This window comes from Globicephala melas, chromosome 18, assembly GCF_963455315.2.
Source record: "Globicephala melas chromosome 18, mGloMel1.2, whole genome shotgun sequence".
NCBI classification, from domain to species: Eukaryota; Metazoa; Chordata; class Mammalia; order Artiodactyla; family Delphinidae; genus Globicephala; species Globicephala melas.
The window spans coordinates 50,458,428-50,481,032 of NC_083331.1; the positions used below are offsets into that span (position 1 = coordinate 50,458,428).

The 22,605-nt window shown below is 41.7% G+C and overlaps 1 protein-coding gene across 2 annotated transcripts; it reads left to right on the forward strand.

Moving 5' to 3' along the window:
- The first annotated feature begins 11,867 nt into the window (after window positions 1–11,867).
- On the forward strand, window positions 11,868–21,644 carry CLN5 (CLN5 intracellular trafficking protein). Of its 2 annotated transcripts, none has more exons than XM_030838632.3 (4): window positions 11,868–12,040; window positions 15,249–15,414; window positions 15,964–16,189; window positions 18,460–21,644. In XM_030838632.3, exons 1-4 carry the CDS (start codon window positions 11,868–11,870, stop codon window positions 18,969–18,971), a joined length of 1,077 nt encoding a protein of 358 aa, XP_030694492.2. In that variant the 3' UTR covers window positions 18,972–21,644. The 2 variants fall into 2 exon arrangements, with proteins under 2 accessions (XP_030694492.2, XP_030694493.1); XM_030838633.3 differs by lacking the exon at window positions 11,868–12,040 and adding an exon at window positions 12,156–12,190.
- Window positions 21,645–22,605: the final 961 nt, after the last annotated feature.

The following is a 22,605-nucleotide window of genomic DNA, read 5'->3' on the forward strand; positions in this document are numbered from 1 at the left end:
AAAGCAATCCACAGATTCAATGCAATCCCTATCAAACTACCAATGGCATTTTCACAGAACTAGAACAAAAAAATTCACAATGTGTATGGAAACACAAAAGAACCCAAATAGCCAAAGCAATTGTGAGAAAAAAAAACGGAGCTGGCGGAATCAGGCTCCCTGACTTCAGACTCTACTACAAAGCTACAGTAATCAAGACAGTATGGTACTGGACAAAAACAGAAATATACATCAATGGAACAGGATAGAAAGCCCAGAGATAAACCCACACACATATGGTCACCGTATTTTTGATAAAGGAGGCAAGAATATACAATGGAGAAAAGACAGTCTCTTCAATAAGTGGTGCTGGGAAAACTGGAGAGCTACATGTAAAAGAATGAAATTAGAACACTCCCTAACTCCATACACAAAAATAAACTCGAAATGGATTAAAGACCTAAATGTAAGACCAGACACCATAAAACTCTTAGAGGAAAATATAGGCAGAACACTCTATGACATAAATCACAGCAAGATCCTTTTTGACCCACCTCCTAGAGAAATAGAAATAAAAACAAAAAGCAACAAATGGGACCTAATGCAACTTAGAAGCTTTTGCACAGCAAAGGAAACCATAAATAAGATGAAAAAACAACTTCAGGATGGGAGAAAATATTTGCAAATGAAGCAACTGACAAAGGATTAATCTCCAATATATACAAGCAGCGCATGCAGCTCAATATCAAAAAAACAAACAGCCTAATCCAAAACGGGCAGAAGACCTAAATAGACATTTCTCCAAAGAAGATACACAGATTGCCAACAAACACATGAAAGGATGCTCAACATCACTAATTACTAGATAAATGCAAATCAAAACTACAATGAGGTATCACCTCACACCAGTCAGAATGGCCATCATCTAAAATCTATAAACAATAAATGCTGGAGATGGTGTAGAGAAGAGGGAACCCTCTTGAACTCTTGGTGGGAATGTAAATTGATACAGCCACTATGGAGAACAGTATGGAGGTTCCTTAAAAAACTAAAAATAGAACTGCCATATGACCCAGCAATCCCACTACTGGGCATATACCCTGAGAAAACCATAATTCAAAAAGAGTCATGTACCACAATGTTCATTGCAGCTCTATTTACAATAGCCAGGACATGGAAGCAACCTAAGTGTCCATTGACAGATGAATGGATAAAGAAGATGTGGCACATATATACAATGGAATATACTCAGCCATAAAAAGAAACGAAGCTGAGTTATTTGTACTGAGGTGGATGGAACTAGAGACTGTCATACAGAGTGAAGTAAGTCAGAAAGAGAAAAACAAATACCGTGTACTAACACATATATATGGAATCTAAAAAAAAAAAAAAAAAGGTTCTGAAGAACATAGGGGCAGGACAGGAATAAAGACGCAGACGTAGAAAATGGACTTGAGGACATGGGGAAGGGGAAGGGGAAGCCGGGATGAAGTGAGAGAATGGCATGGACATACATACACTACCAAATATAAAAAAGACAGCTACTGGGAAGCAGCCACATAGCACAGGGAGATCAACTCTGTGCTTTGTGTCCACCTAGAGGGGTGGGATAAGGAGGGTGGGAGGGAGACACAAAAGGGAGGGGATATGGGGATATATGTATACACATAGCTGATTCACTTTGTTATACAGCAGAAACTAACACACCATTGTAAAGCAATTATACTCCAATAAAGATGTTAGAAAAAAAATGCCTACAAACAACATGCTAGAGAGGGTGTAGAGAAAAGGAACCCTCCTACACTGGTGGTGAGAATGTAAGTTGGTACAGCTACTGTGGAAATCAGTATGAAGCTTCCTCAGAAAACTAAAAATAGAATTACCATATGATCCAGCAACCCAGCAACCCACTCCTGGTCATATATCTGCACAAATCTATAATTCAAAAAGGTATATGCACCCCTATGTTTATAGCAGCACTATTCACAATAGCCAAACCATGGAAACAACCTAAATGTCCATCAATAGTTGAATGGATAAAGAAGATGTGGTACACACATGCAATGGAATACTACTCAGCTACAAAAAAGAACAAAATAATGCCATTTGTGGCAACATGGGTGCAACTAGAGATTATCATACTAAGTGAAGTCATAAAGAAAAAGACAAATTCCATATGATATCACTTATATGTGGAATCTAAAATGACACAAATGAACCTGTCTATGAAGCAGAAACAGAATCATGGACATAGAAAACAGACTGGTGGTTGCCAAGGGGGGAGGCTTGGGGAAGGGATGGAGTGGGGGTTTGGTGTTAGCAGATGTGAGCTTTTATATATAGGATGGATAGACAACAAGGTTCTACTGTATAGCACAGAGAACTGTATGAAATATCCTATGATAAACCATATTGGAAAAGAATATTTTTTAAAAAGAATGTATATATATGTATAACAGAATCACTTTGCTGTACAGCAATAATTAACACAACACTGTAAATCAACTATACTTCAATAAAAAACGAGTAAACAAGTCCCTCTACTTCTGAGGAACTTCACCTCAAGGACAGACACCTGGCTTCATTAAACAACAGCAACAACCCAGAGCTGGTAGGACGTTGCCCTCCACCCTCTAGGAAGTCAATAACACCCTGTTGAACAAATGAATGAATAACAGCCACATAAATTTTAATACCCTTCAAGGTAAATAGGTGCTAGGTTTAAATGGTTTCTTTTCCTAAGTTTTAGAAGCAGGAGACCTGTTTTCTAAAAGGAGGAGCTTTGTCACTACCTAGTAATGACTTTAAGCAAGTCATTTTTCCTCCTGGGGAAACTCAGTGAGTTCCTCATGAATAGACATGTTCTCTGACTTCAAACTTCAAGTCTTGCAGTCAAAAAAATGAACGGGTAGCATATCTTAAACTATTATTTAAAAGAATGGTGTAGCCACTGTGGAAATCAGTATGGTGGTTCCTCAAAAAGTTAAACATAGGATTACCGTATGATCCAATGATTCCACATATAGGTATGTACCCAAAAGAATTAAAAGAAGGTACTCAGCAGATACTTGTACACCAATGTTCATAGCAGCATTATTCACTATAGCCAAAAGATAAAAACAACCCAAATGTCTTGGACAGGTGAACAGATCAATTAATGTGATATATGCATACAGTGGAATATTATTCATCATTAAAAAGGAATGAAATTCTGATACACACTACAACCTGGATGAGCCTTGAAGACATTATGCTAAGTGAAATAAGCCAGCCACAAAAGGACAAATATTGTATGATTCCATTTACATGAGGTACCTAGAGTAGTCAAATCCATGGAGACAGAAAGTAGAGTAGAGGTTAGCAGAGGCTGGGAGAGGGGGTAATGGGGAATTATTGTTCAATGGTAAGATTCCACACCCAACTCCAGCCTGTCCAGGTTTTCTCCACCTGAACTGACAAGCAATTTTCATAACACCTGCTGGGTGTCCTACAATTCAACTCAATTCTGACACTATCTACCTGGAGATAGCTTCAGATCCCACAGGGTAAGGACTCACCCTACAACACTGCCCCAACTTCAGACACTAGTCTCAAGTCCAGGTTGTCACCTGTGCTTCTGACCAACCAGCTATAGATCAGAGACTCCAATGACCGCACCCCCCCCCCCGGATTTGATTAATGTGCTAGAGCAGCTCACAGAACTCGGAGAAACATTTTACTTCCTAGATGACCAGTTTATTATAAAAAGATATAACTCAGGAACAGCCAGACAGAAGAGAAGCGTAGGGCAAGGTATGGGAAAGGGTGTAGACTTTCCAAGTACTCTCTGAACCTTCCAGTCTTCCCAAATTACCACGTGTTCACCAACCCAGAAGCTCTCCCAACTCTGTCCTTCTGGGTATTTAAGGAGGCGTCATTTATAGGCATGATTGATTAAATCACTGGTCGTTGACAATTGAGTCAACTTCCAGCCCTTCTCCTCTAACGTGGACATCAGGGGATGTGGGACAGGAAGTTCCAATCCTCTAATCATCTGGTTCGTTCCCCTGGCAACCAGTCCCCTTAGGTGCATCCAAAAGTCACCTTATAAACATAACAAAAGACAACTTTAAAGTTCACTTCACTTAGGAATTTCCTTGGGTTTTAGGTGCTTTGAGCCAGAAACCGGAGGATGACCATATGTATATTTATAAAAAAACACAATATCAAAAACGGGTACAGAGTTTCAGTTTGCCATGATGAAAATGTTCTGGAAATGGATAGTGGTATGGTGGTACAGCATTGTGGATGTACTTAATGGCACTGAATTGCACACTTAAAAATGCTTAAGATGGGGCTTCCCTGGTGGCGCAGAGGTTGAGAGTCCACCTGCCGATGCAGGGGACACGGGTTCTTGCCCCGGTCCGGGAAGATCCCACATGCTGCGGAGCGGCTGGGCCCGTGAGCCATGGCCGCTGAGCCTGCGCGTCCGGAGCCTGTGCCCCGCAACGGGAGAGGCCACAACAGTGAGAGGCCCGCATACTGCCAAAAAAAAAAAAAAAAGCTTAAGATGATAAAATTTGTTATGTATTTTTTACTGCAAGAAAACCCAAACCAAACCAGAAACACGCTGTTGGCCATGGGCAACCACGTGGAGGTGCCTGTCAGGCTGCTGCAGATGAACGATAGGCCTCTTAGGCCGAAGCCCTGCCTTCACACTAGGATGGTTAACATTCCCAGGGGGCCCGCTTTTCTTTGTCTAAAGCGCAGTTCAGTAGCTGGCGACCGAGTGGAGGGGACAAAGGGGGAGAGTTGAATACAGTTCAAAATTAGAAAGACGTAAACCGCACGAAAGGAAAAAGTCCTCGGATGCGTCTGCCCCGCAACTCCTCAGAGGGAAAGCGCGCCCTCCTCCTGCCCTCGGGCTGTCCTGACCTTGCCCTGGTGTCTCAGGTGCACCAGCCTCGCCAAAGTTTGATGGGTTGCCATAGAAACGGGCTGCCAGGGCTGCCATAGAAACGCCACATCCGCCAGGATGAAGGTGAGACAGCTGGGCCTTGCTGCGTGATGGGACTGCAGCTGGCTGCACTCGATCGCTGCCTGGCGGCGGATTGGCCTCGCGCACAGCCTGATGGAGAGGGTGTTGGCCAGGGGTCACCAGTCAGGCGGGAGAGAGAGCGCGCCTGATGAAACTGCACATCCGGACTAGGGGAAGCTGCAGCTATTGTCCTTTGTGCTGGCAAGGAAGAAAAGGTGTGCCAGGCAGCCGTAACCCAGATTTTATTAACCAGAATGTTTCATTTCAAAATTAAATTTAAGAGGGAAAAAAATACGTAATCTACCTTTACCTGGACTAAAGTAACTTCCATGCAATTTATTCCAAAAGAGAACATCAATATTTATATACGATAATTGTTTAATTAAAAAAATTTCAATAATACAAATGAATCTATATACAAAACAGAAATAGACTCACAGGCATAGAAAACAAACTTACGGTTACCAAAGTGGAAAACGGGGGAGAGGGATAAATTACGAGTATGGGTTTAACAGACACAAAGTACTATACATAAAATAGATAAGCAACAAGGTTTTACTGCATAGCACAGGGAACTATATGCAACATCTTGTAATAACCTATAGTGGAAAATAATCTGAAATACATATATATATATATATATGTATAACTGAATCACTTTGCTCTACACCTGAAACTAATACAATATTGTAAATCAACTATATTTCAATTGAAACAATTTTTTTCATCGTGTTCAATAGATTTTTTAACTGCTCAGCTCCAAAGGCAGAAGTTGAAGTGGTGTTTTTGACAGAAAAAAACTGAACAAGAAGTGCGACTGCATCCTTTCATCTGCATCAGAGCTGAAGGACAAATAATTTCTTAGGTCACTTAAAATGGAAAGGTTGATGACCAGATACAGTGTGGACTGTAACTGAGAGCGGTGAAAGGAGGCAGTCTTGGCTAGGATGCAGTGTTCCTCGTGATATTTTGCGTTTCACAAATGTAGCAAGCATTTAGAAAGTCCAGTAACCATATCTGTAACCTAGTTTTCTTCTACGATCACAGGAAAGAAACAGCGAAGAATGTGTTTACCTTGTTTAGCTAGTATGCCCCCCGAGTTTCTTTTGTATGACCTCATATATTGACCAGATATCTGAAAGAAATTTAGTCTTGTATTATTAAAGGGTGAAATCTACAATCTCCATCAATTACATCTCTACTTCCCCTGTTAGATCTTTAAATTACTAACCCTATCTTCCTCCAACAAAAATTTACTAAGCCCTTGTTATGTGCGGTGTTATAAATAAAGGACTACATCTACTTTCAAGAAGAAACCTACCTTTCTTGGCCTGGAGATAGATGCTGGTCATAAGTCATAGATGGAAGATTGCAAACCCATGAGGCTGATTCTAACTCTTGACCCAGAAGGACATTTTCATAGCCTAAGACTGTCAGTGATGCCTAAATTTAGAAAGAAGAAGTGTACATGGTACCGACATCAGGCAGGGGAAAGAGCAGCTGCCTATGAAAACGCATAGGCATCCGCCCACATCACTGAGGATACGGAGGAACAGGAGAAGAAGGAGGAGAAGATATTAGTCAACTCGAGAAGCAGGATAACCTGGTGGCCGGAGCAAGTTCCATGTCTGCCTGTTGGGGATCTACCTTGAGTGATGTTGCGAAAGTTACTAATATCTCTGTGTCAACACTTCCGCAATCTGCAAGAGGGAAGTAGCACCTTTTTCACAGTGCTGTTGGGAGGATTAAACATAGTAAATGTCAAGTGTGTCAAAACCTTAACAACGGGCTTCCCTGGTGGCGCAGTGGTTGAGAGTCCGCCTGCCGATGCAGGGGACACGGGTTCGTGCCCTGGTCCGGGAAGATCCCACATGCCGCGGCGGCTGGGCCCGTGAGCCATGGCCGCTGAGCCTGCGCGTCCGGAGCCTGTGCTCCGCAACGGGAGAGACCACAACAGTGAGAGGCCCGCGTACTGCCAAAAAAAAAAAAATTACAAAGAAAAAGAAAAAAAACAAAAAACCTTAATAATCATGTATTTCTGCTCACTGAATGGTAGGCACTGCTTCCTTTTGCTTGATATACATGAAAGCAAAGAGATATTTTTGTTCTGAAGCTGGCTTTCTTGACAATATTAGTAAACTGTTCACAACAAAAGTAAAAATATATGCAATAAATAACTAGAAGATTGTAAAGAATTGTTTAAAAGATTTAATGTAACAAGTAAAAGAGTATAAATCCAGAATTACTTGATTTAGGATTAGGGTAGAGGGTTAATTATAGCTCCACAGTCGTTTGTTTTAAAGTATCACATATTAAGTATGTGACACTAATTCCTTCATGTGGATATAATGTGTAACTTTATTAAATTCACACTAAATTATACTGTTAACTTATCTTTGACCTAAAATAAGTTATGCTGTAGGTAAGTGAAATGCCAATAAAAATCTGAAAATAGGGCCTATATATTGCTATATAGTTGATTGTATTTGTTTAAGCCAGTTAAGCACCTGTAAAACAGGTACGTGTACCCAAGTTTCATAGCTTTTGGGGGAGGGGGGCTGTTAATGAATTGATTAACATCAAGATACTATTAACCTCTTGCATTAAAATTAGTACAGCCCCAGCCCTAGGGCAAGGGCTCTTAACCTTTCTTCATGTTCCATGGATCTCTTTGGCAGCCTGGTTAAACCCCTTCTCAGACTAATGTTTTTTAGTAAGTAAAATAATATTAACACTGGATTTATAATATTGACAGTGCATTATAAGTGTCAATGAAGAAACTAATCAACAGTCTAAGAAAGAAATGGAAAATCTCATTCAAGTCAAACTGAGGATTATAACCCAGGAGACAGTCTCTCAGAGAGCTCTGAGAACTGTTCCAAAGAGTGAAGAGGGGAGGTCAGTATATATGTGATTCTGGGGAAGCCGGTGTGTGCAGTCAAGCACACAGCTTGGCAGAAGTTTGTTGCTAGTCACGAGGAACAGATATCTTAGTTAATGGGTTTTTTTTTTTTTAATGTTTTTCTAAGTATGGGAAGATGTAAGAATCCAGGTTCATAAAATTTTTTCTTCTGAACATATCTAACTCTCTGAAGGCCAGTTCTGTCAGTTTTCCCAGAGCACAGAGTGCCTTATCCTATCTTCACCCTTAATTCCTTTTAGGGTGTATTGTAGGTCAGGGACTGCAGTGGCTAATGAAATGATTCTTGTAGAACTGGATGGTGGGCAACATTCTTTGTTTTCCAATCCCTTCCCTTACAGTCTTAATTTCAGCCAAGGTCTGGGAGGCATTTCATGACCAGTTTGTCCCAAGGTGCTAGGAATGTGCATTCTCAGGTTAGGCAAGGATTTCCTTGGTAGGCCACTCAGTGTGTTGTCACTAAACTAGGCCCTGTTAACATAGGCGAAAGCTTCTGTACCACCTGTTTTATTAGTCTGTTATGGTCCAGGACATGGTCCCCTCTTGTTGCTTCTTCCCATATCTACAGTTACACTATTACAATCATTGATCTTACAGAACTGTATATTTGGCCAATCATTTCAAGTCGCATAATCATCATTAACTTTATCTGAGGCTCATCACACATTTGGTAATGCAAGAAACAATAATCTTGTAAAAGAGGCAGAATATTTACTAACATAGCCAGTAACATTAATAGGTCATACGTAAGTATTTAAGCTAAGAACTTCCATTAGGTGCGGCCCAGGATCTCCCCAGGTCCTCTGACCAGTCTGTTCTGCACCAATCCCTATCTTTAAGGGAAATGATATATTGGCATTGTACATAAAGTTCATTAAAGATGTCTGCCCATACAAGGCCAGTGGTGAGTCATCGTGACCTCTTACAGGACTGAGAAATGAATGATATCTTCTAAGGAGTTACAACATGGCTGGTGCCAGAAGGAGAAAAATTGATCTCTATGTTGAGCAGGTATTTCTGCCACCGGAGAGGTCTCGTTAACACATAATGCAGATGCACAGTGCACACTAGAGGGGAGCGAGGAAGCCCAGATGGAGAGAGAAAATATTTACATTTAAAATTTTCTTGTCTTGCCTTAAAATATGAATTTTTATTTCATCATAAGTGAGAAAGTAAAATTAGCTTGGACTGTAAAAATCTGTCTGCCATCCAGGAGCCTGGAATAAAAGGCTGATAAAATCAGTTGCAAAATTAACATAAAACAATATTTCTCCCCAAACAGAGCTGTAAAGTGTCATAACCACCTCCTGCTTTCTGACTCACTGAGAAAATTTGTTCTCTAAAGTTAAAGACTTAGAGAGTTTTTGCTGTTGGAAATTACATCAGTAAGAATGAAATATCTCACCTTTACCTGGAGATTCTCAGCCCCTTGACACAGATAAGCAGCTTCAATTTACAGCCTTTACAACCCAGGTGCAGAGCTCGCAATAAGGGGTTTCTAGACACAAAAATTCCATCTCTATTTAAACTTCATAGTATCCAAGGAAATAGGACCCCAGGTCCACTTTGTCATCTAAGCTGCACATTGACTCTGTGTGTTGACACAGCCTTGCTTTGAGCCTACCAAAATACTGCTCACTTAAATTTCACTTAAACTCCACCCTATCTCAGAATCCTATAACTCTATATTTTCCTTTGCTTGGGGAGATGCCACGCAGTTCCTCTGTGCGCAACCTCCCACGATGCAATGGTTAATAAACCTGATTTTACTAGACTACAGTATTGTTCCACTATTGTGGTCTTAGGCTAATTGGAAAAGCCTGCAAAATAAACCAATTGGATTAAAATTCAGTCTATTTGTTGGGTCCTCAAAGTTTAAAAACGTCGGACTAGAGAGAAGTAGCAAGTATGATGAGGGATCAGCCAACAAAAGTCTGGAAGCATTCTTAGCCCGGGGTGCTAGGGTCATAGCCAAGAAGAACAGAAGGCAGACCAGAGCAGAGCAGATGGGAGCTACCGAGAGACTGAGTCAGGGCTAATATGAGGAAACGCTTTGTTAACCATGAGAGCTCCTTGCACACAGAGTGGAGAGACTGCACACCCAAGAGGGGAGATCCCCACCACTAACCAAGGTCGATCTGAAGCTTGGTTTTGTAGCTCTGGGAAATCCTGAGCAGGATAGAAAGTTCCACTGTGGCCCTCTAGCGTCTGGTCTCTTTATTTGTAAAATCTATAATGTTTCTTCCGAGAGCTGCTTCTTTTAGCTTTAAGCCATGCTCAAGTGTGGGCCCACTCAGAATCCTACAGGTGCCCTTCAGATCAAGCAGTACCCGTCTGCTGTCACCGCTAGGATGAGTTTCCCTCTCATCTTGGGTGGGTCTTTGGAGAAGCCAGCTTAGGTTTGGTGATTTTGAACTGGGTGGTGGTATACGGAGGAGGGCTAGGGTTGGAGCCATCTAAATGCTTAGGTAAGTGAGGGTTAAAATGAAGCCCTGCCTGAACCTCCCCAGAATCCCCAACCTGCTGTAGCAAGTGGGCAAAGGCGTGTGTGCGTAGAGGGGAACAATTCCCATCGACCCTCAGAAGGCCTGGCAGGCGTGGGGAAGCCAATGACGCTCCCACCTCTCACCGTGCCCTCACCCCCGACCCCCCGCCCACCGGGTCACAACAGTCCCCTCTGGCCACTGCAGTCACCCTGCTCATTCCAACATACTTACAAATACTATGCTGGTTCACTCATGTTGTGGGTGACGTGAAAGCGTTGGAAAGCCCTGGTCTGAGTCCTGCAGGCCGCCCTCTTGTGACACGAGTGACTGTAAGTGACCATAAGTGACTATAAATGATTATGTGTCTTTAATACACTATTTATTTATTTATTTTTGGCCGCATTGGGTCTTCGTTGCTGTGCGCGGGCTTTCTCTAGTTGCTGTGAGCGGGGGCTCCTCTTCCTTGCAGTGCTCGGGCTTCTCATTGCAGTGGCTTCTCTTGTGGAGCACGGGCTCTAGGCGTGTGGGCTTCAGTAGTTGTGACACGCGGGCTCAGTAGTTGTGGCTCGCGGGTTCTAGAGTGCAGGCTCAGTAGTTGTGGCCCACGGGCTTAGCTGCTCTGCAGCATGTGGGATCTTCCCGGACCAGGGCTCGAACCCTTGTCCCCTGCATTGGCAGGCGGATTCTTAACTGCTGCGCCACCAGGGAAGTCCATAATGCACTATTTATAGACATACGTCAACCTCTGTCTATGAGAGCAGGGCAGGCCATGAATGCCTCATCAGAAGCAGGGCAGCTGATCCCATTGTTTTCTTCAGGTGGCTGAAGGGTCAAAGAAGACAGAGTAATGCAGAATCTCCTTCGCAACTGAAGCGGTAGATCCAACAAGGATGAACATTGAGGGGGGGAGGTGGGTGGATGTGAGCTACTTGTTAGTGTGGCCACTGTCGTCACCGGCTTAGTCAGGTGAGGGCCAGTCACTCCCCCATCATTGTCTTCCTCAGTGCACTCACCTCCCCCATATATTCTCCTTCACTCAAATGTCTGTTGTCTCCTAGTCTGGGCCCTGAGGGATGAGGTAAGAGTTCGGTGCTAGAGAATCCAAACGAGACCAAAGCTGGACTTTCTGTTTGCTTGCTTGTGGTGACTGTAGCTGGGGGAACGTCAGCAGAAGCTCCAAAGAAGTGGTGACCTTTAAACTGAGACGTGAGGCCGAAAGAACTCGTCATTAAGAGTCAGAGAAAAAGAAGGCCCACGGCCTGTTTGGGCTGCTCGGGGGAACTGGACCAAAGCGCCTTCCGGGTCGGCCTAGTCCAGAAGCCGCCCGCGCTCGGGACGGGCGCGCCGGGACGCGCCGGACCGGGGGTGGAGCCGCCGTCGAGGGCGTGGCTCTGCGCATGCTCTGCTCGCCGGCCCTCCGCCGTCGCGGGGCGCGGGGGGCGCTGCAAGCAGCGGGAATCGCCTCATGACGCAGGCGGGGAGAGTTGGTCCGGGGGCCTGGGGGCGGCGGTGCGTGGGCGGGGATGTGGCTCCGGTCTGCGCGCCTTGGCGCTGGGCCTCCGCGCTGCTCTGGCTGGCGGCGGCGGCAGCGGTGGCGGCGAGCGGCCCCTCCCGGCGCCAGTGGCCGGTGCCTTACAAGTGAGTGCGCTGGCGCGGCGGGGCGGGCGCTCGCGCGCGCGGCCGAAGTTCGCGGGTCAAAGGCGGGGGGGCGGGGAGGGGATTGTGTCCCGGTCGCGCAGTTGTGCGGGGGCGGCGCTCGGCGACCCTGAGGGCGCGGCGTTGAATGAAGTAAGAGAGCTGTTGAGTCGCGGCTGTTTGCTGCGCGCCGCCCTGGGGTCACCTCCTCCCGGGACCCTTGAGCCAGTTACGAGGTGACCTAGACTCAGGGCTGCCCCGAATCGTGGATGAAAAGGGAGTAATGTTATTTCGTCGCGTGACTGTCGGGTGCAAGTCACTGACAGTTTGAATAGTTTGGGGAGACCTTTAATATCGCATTTATTACCGTGCCATGCCCTGTCATTTAGTTATCTTGAGTGCATAACATTTGCACGTCAAGTGTCCAGTTTACCCAGCTTGCCTGGGTTTGCCTGGGACTTCCCGTTTTTAGCACTATAAGTCCGGCGACCCGGGAATCCGCTCGGCCCCTCGGTTGGCGACCTCGTTTGTCCACTGTCTTCAGCCTGGAGGTAGGACGCTGGTCATAAGCTGAGGACACGGAGACTGCAGATATGCGAAGCATATTTGAGCCTTTGAACTAGAAGGGTATTTACATGGCCTAATTGTCAGAGATGGCTAAGCAGAGAGAAAGAAAGAAAACATGGTGTCAACATCAGGCAGGGGAAGGGCCAGCAGCTTTTGGAAATGCACAACTATTCTGGATGACGAAATGGTGAGTTGGGAGACAGGATAACCTAGAGGTCGCGAGTGAGTTCTGGGCTCCGACCACTGCGGATCAAGTCAGGCTCCACCATCACTAGCTGTGTGATCTTGGGAAAGTTGCTCAGTATCTCAGTGTCCACATGTCCTGAGTCAAAAAGTAGGAACAGTAGTTACTTCAGGTTTGTTGGGGGGATTAAATCTAGTAAATGCTAGCCAGCTATTTTCAAACCTGAATACAGTATTGGTGTATTCTGCTCACTAAATGGCTCGCAGTACTTCCTTGTTTTGCTTGATATACATGAAAAGAGAAATTTGAGTTTGAAGCTGGTTTTCTTGAAAGTGTTAATAAAATGTTCAAAAGAAGTAAAAATTTAATATTCAATAAAACAAGGAAGAGATTGGAAATCCAAAACTACTTGATTTAAGGACAAGATATTGACTATGACTTCTTATGTTTCTTTAAAAGTTTGAAGTGTTAAGTACATGCCTTCATCTAATCCCCATCATAAAATTTTAACTTTATTAAGTTCACACTTAAATCATACTTTTGAAATTACCTTTGACCTAAAATAGATTTTGCTGTGGGTAAGTGAAGCCTATATGTAGTTGCCCATTTGCTTAAACCAGGTAAGCACCTATAAAACAGTTAAGTATATCCAAGACTCGTAAGCTTTTAGGAGGGGTTGTCAATATTTTTGTCTAAATAAAGGTGTTTTTTTTTTGGCTGTACCGCAGGGCTTGCGGGAACTTAGTTCCCTGACCAGGGATTGAACCCAGGCCAAGGCAGTGCAAGAACCGAATCCTAACCACTAGACCACCAGGGAACTCCCTAAATCAAGATTTTAACTCTTTAAATTAGAATAGACATTTTTGTTGATGTGTTAGGATTGTAAAACAATAGATTGGGCTAGAACCTGAGGGAATCTAGGATTCTTAGAGGATAGAGGCAGCTACTTTCTCTTTCATCTTTCTCTCCAGTGAAAGGTGTGTAGTGAGTGTCTGCTGATTTGAAATCACCACAGTCCCTCCTCCCCAGTCCTACTGCCGTGGCCTTCTCAGGCTGCTTCCTTGCTTGTTGTATTATTGCTGTGACCTCCTCACTGCCCTCTCAGCCTTAATTTGGCCTTTCTCCCCACCCTTTTCTAATTCATAAAATGAGGCTTATTTAGAGCAAATTCAGTTATATCACATCTGCTACTTCAGATCCTTTAACTGATCTCCCTCCCGGGCTCAGCCCTCCCCAAGCTGTGGCACTCGAGAGGGTGCCCTTCACATTGTCCAGACATACCTCTCGTTTTATTGCACTTCTCAGATACCGCATTTTTTACCAACTGAAGATTTGTGGCAACCTTGTGTGGTCAGATGGTAGTTAGCATTTTTTAGCAGTAAAGTATTTTTTAATTGAGGCACATACAATATGTTGGGGTTTTTAAGACATAATACTATTGCACGCTGAATAGACCACGGTATGATTTAAACGTAACTTTTATATGCACTGGGAAACTAAAAAGCTCGGATGACTCCCTTCCCTTTACAGCGTCATCCGACACATGTGGTGGTCTGGAAGCGACCCACGCTGTCTCCGAGGTGCACCTGAATTAGGGCGAAGTGACAGTCCCTGCCTCCCTCTCCTCTCACCGCTGCTGCCTTGAAGCCTGAACTCCAGTCTTCCTTACCCACTTGAGACTCTTCCAGTGTGTCATGCTTGTCTTAGAGTATTTAGTGTTTTGTTTCCTTTTCCGTACTGACTTCCTAAAGTATTTTAAAAACCTAGGCTAGGCCTTCATCTCTTCCTTTGCCTCCTTACCCCCAGGCATCCCGCAGCAGGTAAAAATGATTTCTCCCTCTTTTGCACCCTCAGGCCTTTGTGTATTTCTTTGTAAGCACTCACCGTGCTGCGCTTCATCACTTGTTTAATGTCTTACCAGCCCTCACCCAGAGCTCCTTGAGGGGAGGAACAGCATTTTAACTTTTGTTTCCCTCCTTTCTAGTATAGTCGTAGATCCTCGATAATATTGGTTGAAGGGGATGTCGGCTAATCCTCAAGAAAATAGAAAATGTGTTCTATTTAATTATGATTATCTTTGAATAATCTTAACATATGGATTGTTTGGGAAGTTCAATATCATTTGAAAGCTATTCCTTTATTCAGTAAATATCTGTCTACTAAATAAGGTGTGGAGCTATAAACATTTTCACGTGTGGTCCGTCTTCAGCATTCTCACAATGGGAGCGGGGAACCAGGAAGCATGCAATTATCAGTTGCTTTCAATGTATCATTTGCTATTAAAGACATCATTGGAGTTTGTTCACAGGATAACATATAAAATGTATATGTATACACTATGGCTGAGCTTTGGGTGTTTTTTCTAAAAATGTGATTGACAGTGAAATTAAAATCTGGATTCTACGATGTGCGAGAACCAAATTCCTATTAGAATCTAAGTTGATGATTTTTTTTTGTTAGACGCTTTTCCTTCCGTCCGGAACCAGATCCTTACTGTCAAGCTAAATACACTTTCTGTCCCACTGGCTCCCCTGTCCCAGTGATGAAGGATGATGATGTCATTGAAGTCTTTCGTTTACAAGCCCCAGTGTGGGAATTTAAATATGGAGACCTCCTGGGACACTTGGTAAGGCTGCATCTTGATCTTGTGGCTGGTTAATTAAGTGATTTGATTAAGTGGATTTGAGGGAATAATCTCTATTCAGTCACTAGTTTTAGATTATGTTTATTGGTGTTCCTCTTAGCACATTTTAAATAAGTAGTCCAAAAAAATAATCAGGTTTTATGATCCTGACAATAATCAATGCAATTGCTTTAATCCATTTTAATATTATGGATCCAAATGCAATTCCTGTACCCAGATCCTGGAAAGAAAGAAAGGAGGAGGCCCCGAGCAAGGGGCAAGGCAGGTGGGAATCACTTCTTCACATCCAGTTCCTATTGTGCACACTTTTCCTAGGTTAGCTCACCATTTGAGCCTCTCATCACCTGAGAGGTACACAGACTTCCTTCCTGTGTCTGGGGCATGGAGGCTGCTCAACATGAGAATAGCAACAGGGAAGGGGAATAACTGGTCTACTCTATATGCAGCTGCGGTATCGCACTTTCTCCCATCTGGCTCCTGAACCAGCGGTTACTTCACAGATGCTTTGATACATGTATGATCTTTACACAGAAAATTATGCACGACGCCATTGGATTCAGGAGTACTTTAACTGAAAAGAACTACACAATGGAATGGTATGAACTTTTCCAGCTTGGAAACTGCACATTTCCCCATCTCCGACCTGAAATGAATGCCCCTTTCTGGTGTAATCAAGGAGCTGCCTGCTTTTTTGAAGGAATTGATGATATTCACTGGAAGGAAAATGGGACGTTAGTTCTAGTAGCAACCATATCAGGTAAGTTTCAAAACTATGGCAGCATTTGATGATTGCATCAATATCCAAAAATGACAGAAATTACTTTCATTGAGGCCTCTCAGTAACGGTCTGCTTTTCAGAGATCAACTTATAAAATACACTTCTGGAATCACTAACCTTTGATCCAAACTATTACTCATGCAAAACTTCACCTTATTTACAGATTATCTTTTCTATTTTCAAAATAAAAATAAATGATATAAAGTTGTACAATTAAATTGGACTTTCTAAATAAAATAATAGAGGTAAATCTCTATTTTAGAGGTGACCACCAGTTTGTTCTCTGTATCTGTGGGTCTGTTTCTGTTTTCTTTTGTTTGTTCATTTGTTTTATTTTTTAGATTCTACATACCGTATGAAATCATATGGTAATTTGCCTTTCTCTGTCTGACTTACTAAACATAATATCCTCTAGGTCCATCCATGTTGTCACAAATGGCAAGATTTCATTCGTTTTTACGGCTGAATAATATTCCATTGTATGTACATGCCACATTTTCCTTATTCATTCATCCCTCGATGGAAACTTGGGTCATTTCCATGTCTTGGCTATTGTAAATAATGCTGCAGGAAACTTAGGGGTGCTTATATCTTTTCAAGTTAGTGTTTTCTCTTCCTTTGGATAAATGCCCAGGAGTGGAATTGCTGGATCATATGGTAGTTCTATGTTTAATTTTTTGAGGAACCTCCATACTGTTCTCCATAGTGGCTGCACCAATTTACATTCCCATCAATAGTGCACGAGGGTTCCCTTTTCTCCACACCCTCACCAACACTTGTTATTTGGTGTCTTTTTGATGATGGCCATTCTGACAGGTGTGAGGTAATATCTCATTGGGGTTTTGATTTGCAGAATTGGTATCTTTTAAATGTAATCTGGGAATCTTTTAACTATTTATCATGCTGTTTTCTATATTTCTTCCTATTTTCTAATTGCTGTGCCCCAAACCATCCAACAATATAAAAGTCCATTTCTCTTTTAGCAATGCTCATTGTGGTAAATAGCTATCCTTCTTTCATTCCAGGCCAGTTCACATCTCTCTTTTCTCCATTTCCACCTACCTCATTATCTACAAAATCTTCCTTCTGACATCAAAGTATGATCATATGAACAAGTGATCACTATTTTCTGTAGAAGAGTTTGCAATATGCTGGTACTTAAATCTTTTAAGTTATCCATCTGCCTTGTGATTAATCCTGTTCATTGACCTTTTTTTCACATTACAGAATAGGGTTTTGAAGCATTCATATCTCTTCATTACAAGCAGTGGCTTTTCAAAGTTGAACACTATGAACAGTATCCCCAGCTCTAAGAAAACAGGATTTATATTATTTCACCATTTTAATACCATAAAATTGATAAAAGCAGCTACTCTGTTCATTCTGTAGGGCTTTAAATATTGATTTTATGGACTCAAGCTGGAGTAACCTAAGAAAGATTCACACACAGTGACAAAGTGAAATGTTGGGGCCATGCTGTTTTAGGCCCAGATGTGGTTGCAGCCATGCAGAGTATTTTGTTAACATTTGGAGAGATTCCTCTGGTCTGGTACAAGGTGGTAAGAGAGAGTGTTAGCCATCCTGGAGTCTGTATAATCCATGAACTTGGTCAAAAACATTTCCAGTTTAGTTGATTCACTGGAAGAATTTGTGTAGTGGGTAGAAAGGTTGTAAGCAGTAGCCACAAGTACAGGGAGCAAAGGGAGATACCATATATTGAAGGTGAATGGGGCACGGTGCTTCCTTCTCAAGTCAAGTAGCTGTTCCTCAGGCAGCCATTCATACCTTGCTTTGCACAGAAAAGCTTCATGTTTCACCTTCCTCAGTTCTTCTTACACTGTCTTTGCCTCATTCACTTTTTCCTCTTCCACAATTTTTCCCTTGCTTCTTTTTTCTCTTTTGCCTCTGAATCCAAGATTTGTTGAGTGGAGTAGAGAAAGAGGGCTTTGGCACATGTACAATTTAGCTTTTGACTGTAGCTTAAATGATTACAGAATTTGTATGTAAGACTCCTCTTTATACACCTATTATATCTAATGTTTAGTTCAGAAATACCTTGTGCCTTGAAAAATGGAACAGTAATTGGCTGAGCTTGGATTCCTTTTGTGAGATGCAGGTTTGGAAATTCAAAAACTGTTGTTTAATCATGTAGTCATGGCCTTGATCTGGTTAGAGCATTTTACTTAAAACTAACATGATTAGCTTTGATGTTCACATAGTGTTGTGTTTTTTTGTTTGTTTTTAACTAGGAGACATATTTAACAAAATGGCAAAGTGGGTAAAACAGGACAATGAAACGGGGATTTATTATGAGACATGGACTGTCCAAGCCAGCCCAGAAAAAGGGGCAGAGACATGGTTTGAATCCTACGACTGTTCCAAATTTGTGTTAAGGACATATAAGAAGTTGGCTGAACTTGGAGCAGACTTCAAGAAGATAGAAACCAACTATACAAGAATATTTCTTTACAGTGGAGAACCTACTTACTTGGGAAATGAAACATCTGTTTTTGGGCCAACAGGAGACAAGACTCTTGCTTTAGCCATAAAAAGATTTTATTGTCCTTTCAAACCACATTTGTCAACTAAAGAGTTTCTTTTGAGTCTCTTGCAAATTTTTGATGCTGTGATTATACACAGACAGTTCTATTTGTTTTATAATTTTGAATATTGGTTTTTACCTATGAAATTCCCTTTTATTAAAATAACATATGAAGAAATCCCTTTACCTAACAGAAACAGAACACCCTCTGGTTTATAAAACCTTAATTCTACTGCTTTTTTTTTCCTACTAGCTCATCAGTTTTTCAGGGAGTGGTTTTACATGTGTGGATTTCTTAGGCCTTTCTTCCTTGGGACAGAAAGGTAAAATACACATGGGCAGAATTGCTGCATAATAATATCTCGGGAATTTTTTTGGAAAGAAGCTGAAAACTCTTATTGTGTTGGCCAAAGTGAACCCATTAGGTGATCTTGATTTCAATCGCCAAGGCTTTGTTAATATGGAGAATTATATCATGTCATCAGATATACAGGATCTTTGGACTCAGAATGTGAAATTGTGGATATGGTGTGCCAAAACTAAAAATACTGTCAGTGACATTGTCATGGTGGGAGCTACTTTTTGCAGATATGGTAATTACACTTTCTCATTTAGGTACTTTCTGGTAGTTTTGACTGACTTTACAGCCTTTGTAACTTCTAGAGCCAGTCCTAGTAGTTTGATTTTGTTCTATTCACTTAACCTTAAAGAGTAATTGGGACACCACAGCTGGAGTGGTCATGCTTCCAGATGTGGTAAAATCAGTGATAAAGAGCATAAGTTTCTGGCTAGCATTTTAGAACTAGCCAGTAACTGGTATTTTGTGATTTAAGCAACTTATCATTTCCAAACCTTAGTTTCCTTATCTCGAAAATGATTCATCTGTCACGAGCGTTGTAAAGACTGAAGCCATGTATAGTTTGGCCTAGTAAGGTCACAGTAAGTGGTAACTATGACGATTAATCAGAGAACAAACTGCCATCATTGATCTTGCCTAATGTGGTTTACAGGCCAGCCTTTCCTGGCTTTGTAATAATCACCCAGACTCTGAGCGGGCAGCATAGTGCTTCTGCGGTTCTTCACACATATGGAACATGGAAGTATCTGACTGCAGGTACATCTGGGTGAACGGGCACCCTTTACCTAACTCCTTCACTGCTTCACACAGTCCCTCCGCCGCCCACTAAAGCTGCCAGCAGTGGAAGAAGGTACACTTCCCAGAGAGAGGGCAGGTTTTTGTCAAGGATCGCCAAGTAGCCGTGCTTCCATTAGGGCCATCAAACAAGGTTTCAAGGTCCTTTAAGTGTCTGATAACTGAACACCTTGTTTCTATTCATGGAAAAAATACCTACCAGTCAGGAAAATGATGAGGCAGAGATCAGAGAAAACAGTCTGTATTTAATATGTAAATGTACCAATTCTATTCAGTTTCTGCCCACATTTGAGTGCTTCCTAAGAGGTTAGTACATTGAGTTCTCATAAAAAGCCTAAGCGTAGGTACTCTTCACGTGACTCAAATGAGGAAATTGAGACTTAGAAAGGTTACGTGACCTTTCCACAGCTACCCACCTAGTGGTAATGGAGCCTCATTTTGAACCAGGTTCTGCTGACTGAATGGGATGCACCAGCAAGCAGGTTTTTCGGCGCTGCTCAAAGTGTGGTCCTCAGACCAGTGCCTGGACCATAAGTAAGTTACTAACACCATATGTTCTGGTCTGTGAGGAGGAACTCTTAAAGCAACTTGTTGGACTAATTTTGTTTCTGTTGAATCCAATTAAAAAAAAAAAAACGGGGGCTTGTACTTTGCTTTTATTTCGTCTAGGAATTTATCACTGTCTTCAAAACTATAGGCACTAAAACTCAGTCTAAAAATAAAAACCCAGTCCTTCAGCACAGATAGAAGCACTGCATCATTATGATGCCTGCTGCACAGAGGATGTCTCACCCTCAAGCACAGGGAGAAGTGGCTTTCACTGCCTACAGTTTAGCCTTGTCTACTCATGTTAATAGCGCCAAACATTCCTGATTACTTTAACCTCTTTAACCTGCTAGTTGTCTTCAAAATATGTCACAAGAAAACTTGGATCTTTGCACTGGCACCATCTAGCGGCTAAAATCGGGCAATGTCAGCCTCTACGGATTCAGGAAAATTGCTCTGGAAAAAGTGTTTGGATTTCCAGACCTACATTGGGGTAACAAGCAGAAACTCCTATGCCAAGTTTGTATTAACTGTAAATCACAGAACTTGGTTCCATGGCAACAACAAATGAGGACATCCGTACATGGAACTTGAATATTAAAGCAAGAATCTACTAGTTACATTAAAAAGCGTTCATGATTTTCCACTGTTCCTAAGAATACTGATGTGAAGAAATTCTACTGAGAATTTGACATACAGACTCAGGATACTATAACAGAGTGTGTAGCATTCATATAAGTAAGTACTTCTTAAGAACTTATCAAGCCTATCAGCTATACTTACAAGTTGAAGTAGGGCTTTGAAGCAGACATGATTCAGGAAAAAGCTTTTAAAATGGTAGCTGGAAAACCAAGACACAAGCCAGGCAGGAATCTGCCAATTAAATTTTGCTGTCCTTTGAACTTCTGTATAACTAACTTAAATGTGATTTCTGTTTTTCTCGTTAAGTTGTAAATGTATAAAATTTCCTCTACAAGAAACCATTAGTTGAAGTCTTAAGTTATATTAGGGCTTTAGAATAATCTTATTAATAACTTATTAATTCTGGCTCCATATTAGGTAAGTATACCCACAGTGTGTCATCAGTTGTAGGTACAGGAAAATAGGCAAAAGGTGAAAATAAACTGTAAATATTTGGAACCCTCACTCAATATTGGCTCCTTATTAGAAATCAGAAAAATAAAATAAAAAATCTTAAGACATCTCATCCAGTTTTATAATCTGCTCTGGTGGCACTTAACAAATTCCCTAGGACTGTATTTCCTTTAAGATGACTTTTTTTTTTAAAAGAAATTATTGGTATGTTAAAAAAACAGCAACGTTCCCAAACCCCACACACGCTTTTCCCCTCACAGCAAATGAGTTGGCCAAAGTTTGTTTCCAGCATCTTCCTCGTATTTACCCTTTGTTGTCCAAATAGCATCCTGCTTCTTAAACCATCTACATTTTCTTTCCCTTATTTAAAACAAAACAGCATGGTAATCATATATTCTTTTACTGGACTGATTATTCTAAGGATAAGCTCTTAATTCACTTTGGAGTAAAAGGCTTTGTGTTCTTTTTTATATATCATATGATATGTCCTTTTTTTTAAAGGAAAATTGGGTATCAGCAAGTAGGTAAAATTTTTCTGGCTGCTTGGTAACATTTAAAAACCAGCCCCACAGATAAACTGAGCTGGAATCTGTGCAAAGATTGTGCCCAGCTGTGTATGGGGTAGAGATTACTTTACAGCTTATTAAAGGACCTAGTTCAGGCCTGAGCCTTCTTCATACCAACCCTTGCCTTCTATCCTAAGCTTTTCCATAAATATAAAGAATTCTCCTTTGATTGCAGTAAATTGACTTATCTTTAGTCATGCCTTTTTACTGATAATATTGTTAATAAAATAGCCCAGATTAAGATTACCAAGGTAAACCGAAGTTATTTTATGGAAGCTGGAGATGAAAATAATTTCAATAGTTTAAAAACTATTCTGATTGTATGGATTTATATAAAGGTGTTTCTCTCTAAAAATGCTAGCTGGTTTCAAGGATCCTGACTAAGATTTCTATTCCTGAACAATCTGTTTTTTAAATTCTTATTCTAAATGCCTAATCTTGTATCTCAAAAAGGCCACTCTACCATAAATATTTAATATTAAACATTACATCC

What these genes read in the sequence shown, in the direction of transcription:
- CLN5 (XM_030838632.3), top strand. Translation starts at nt 11,868, where the DNA reads ATGACGCAGGCGGGGAGAGTTGGTCCGGGGGCCTGGGGGCGGCGGTGC. An exon ending in CAGTGGCCGGTGCCTTACAA is followed by an intron (nt 12,041 to 15,248) that starts GTGAGTGCGCTG and finishes TTTTTTTGTTAG; the next exon opens with ACGCTTTTCCTTCCGTCCGG. An exon ending in TCTAGTAGCAACCATATCAG is followed by an intron (nt 16,190 to 18,459) that starts GTAAGTTTCAAA and finishes GTTTTTAACTAG; the next exon opens with GAGACATATTTAACAAAATG.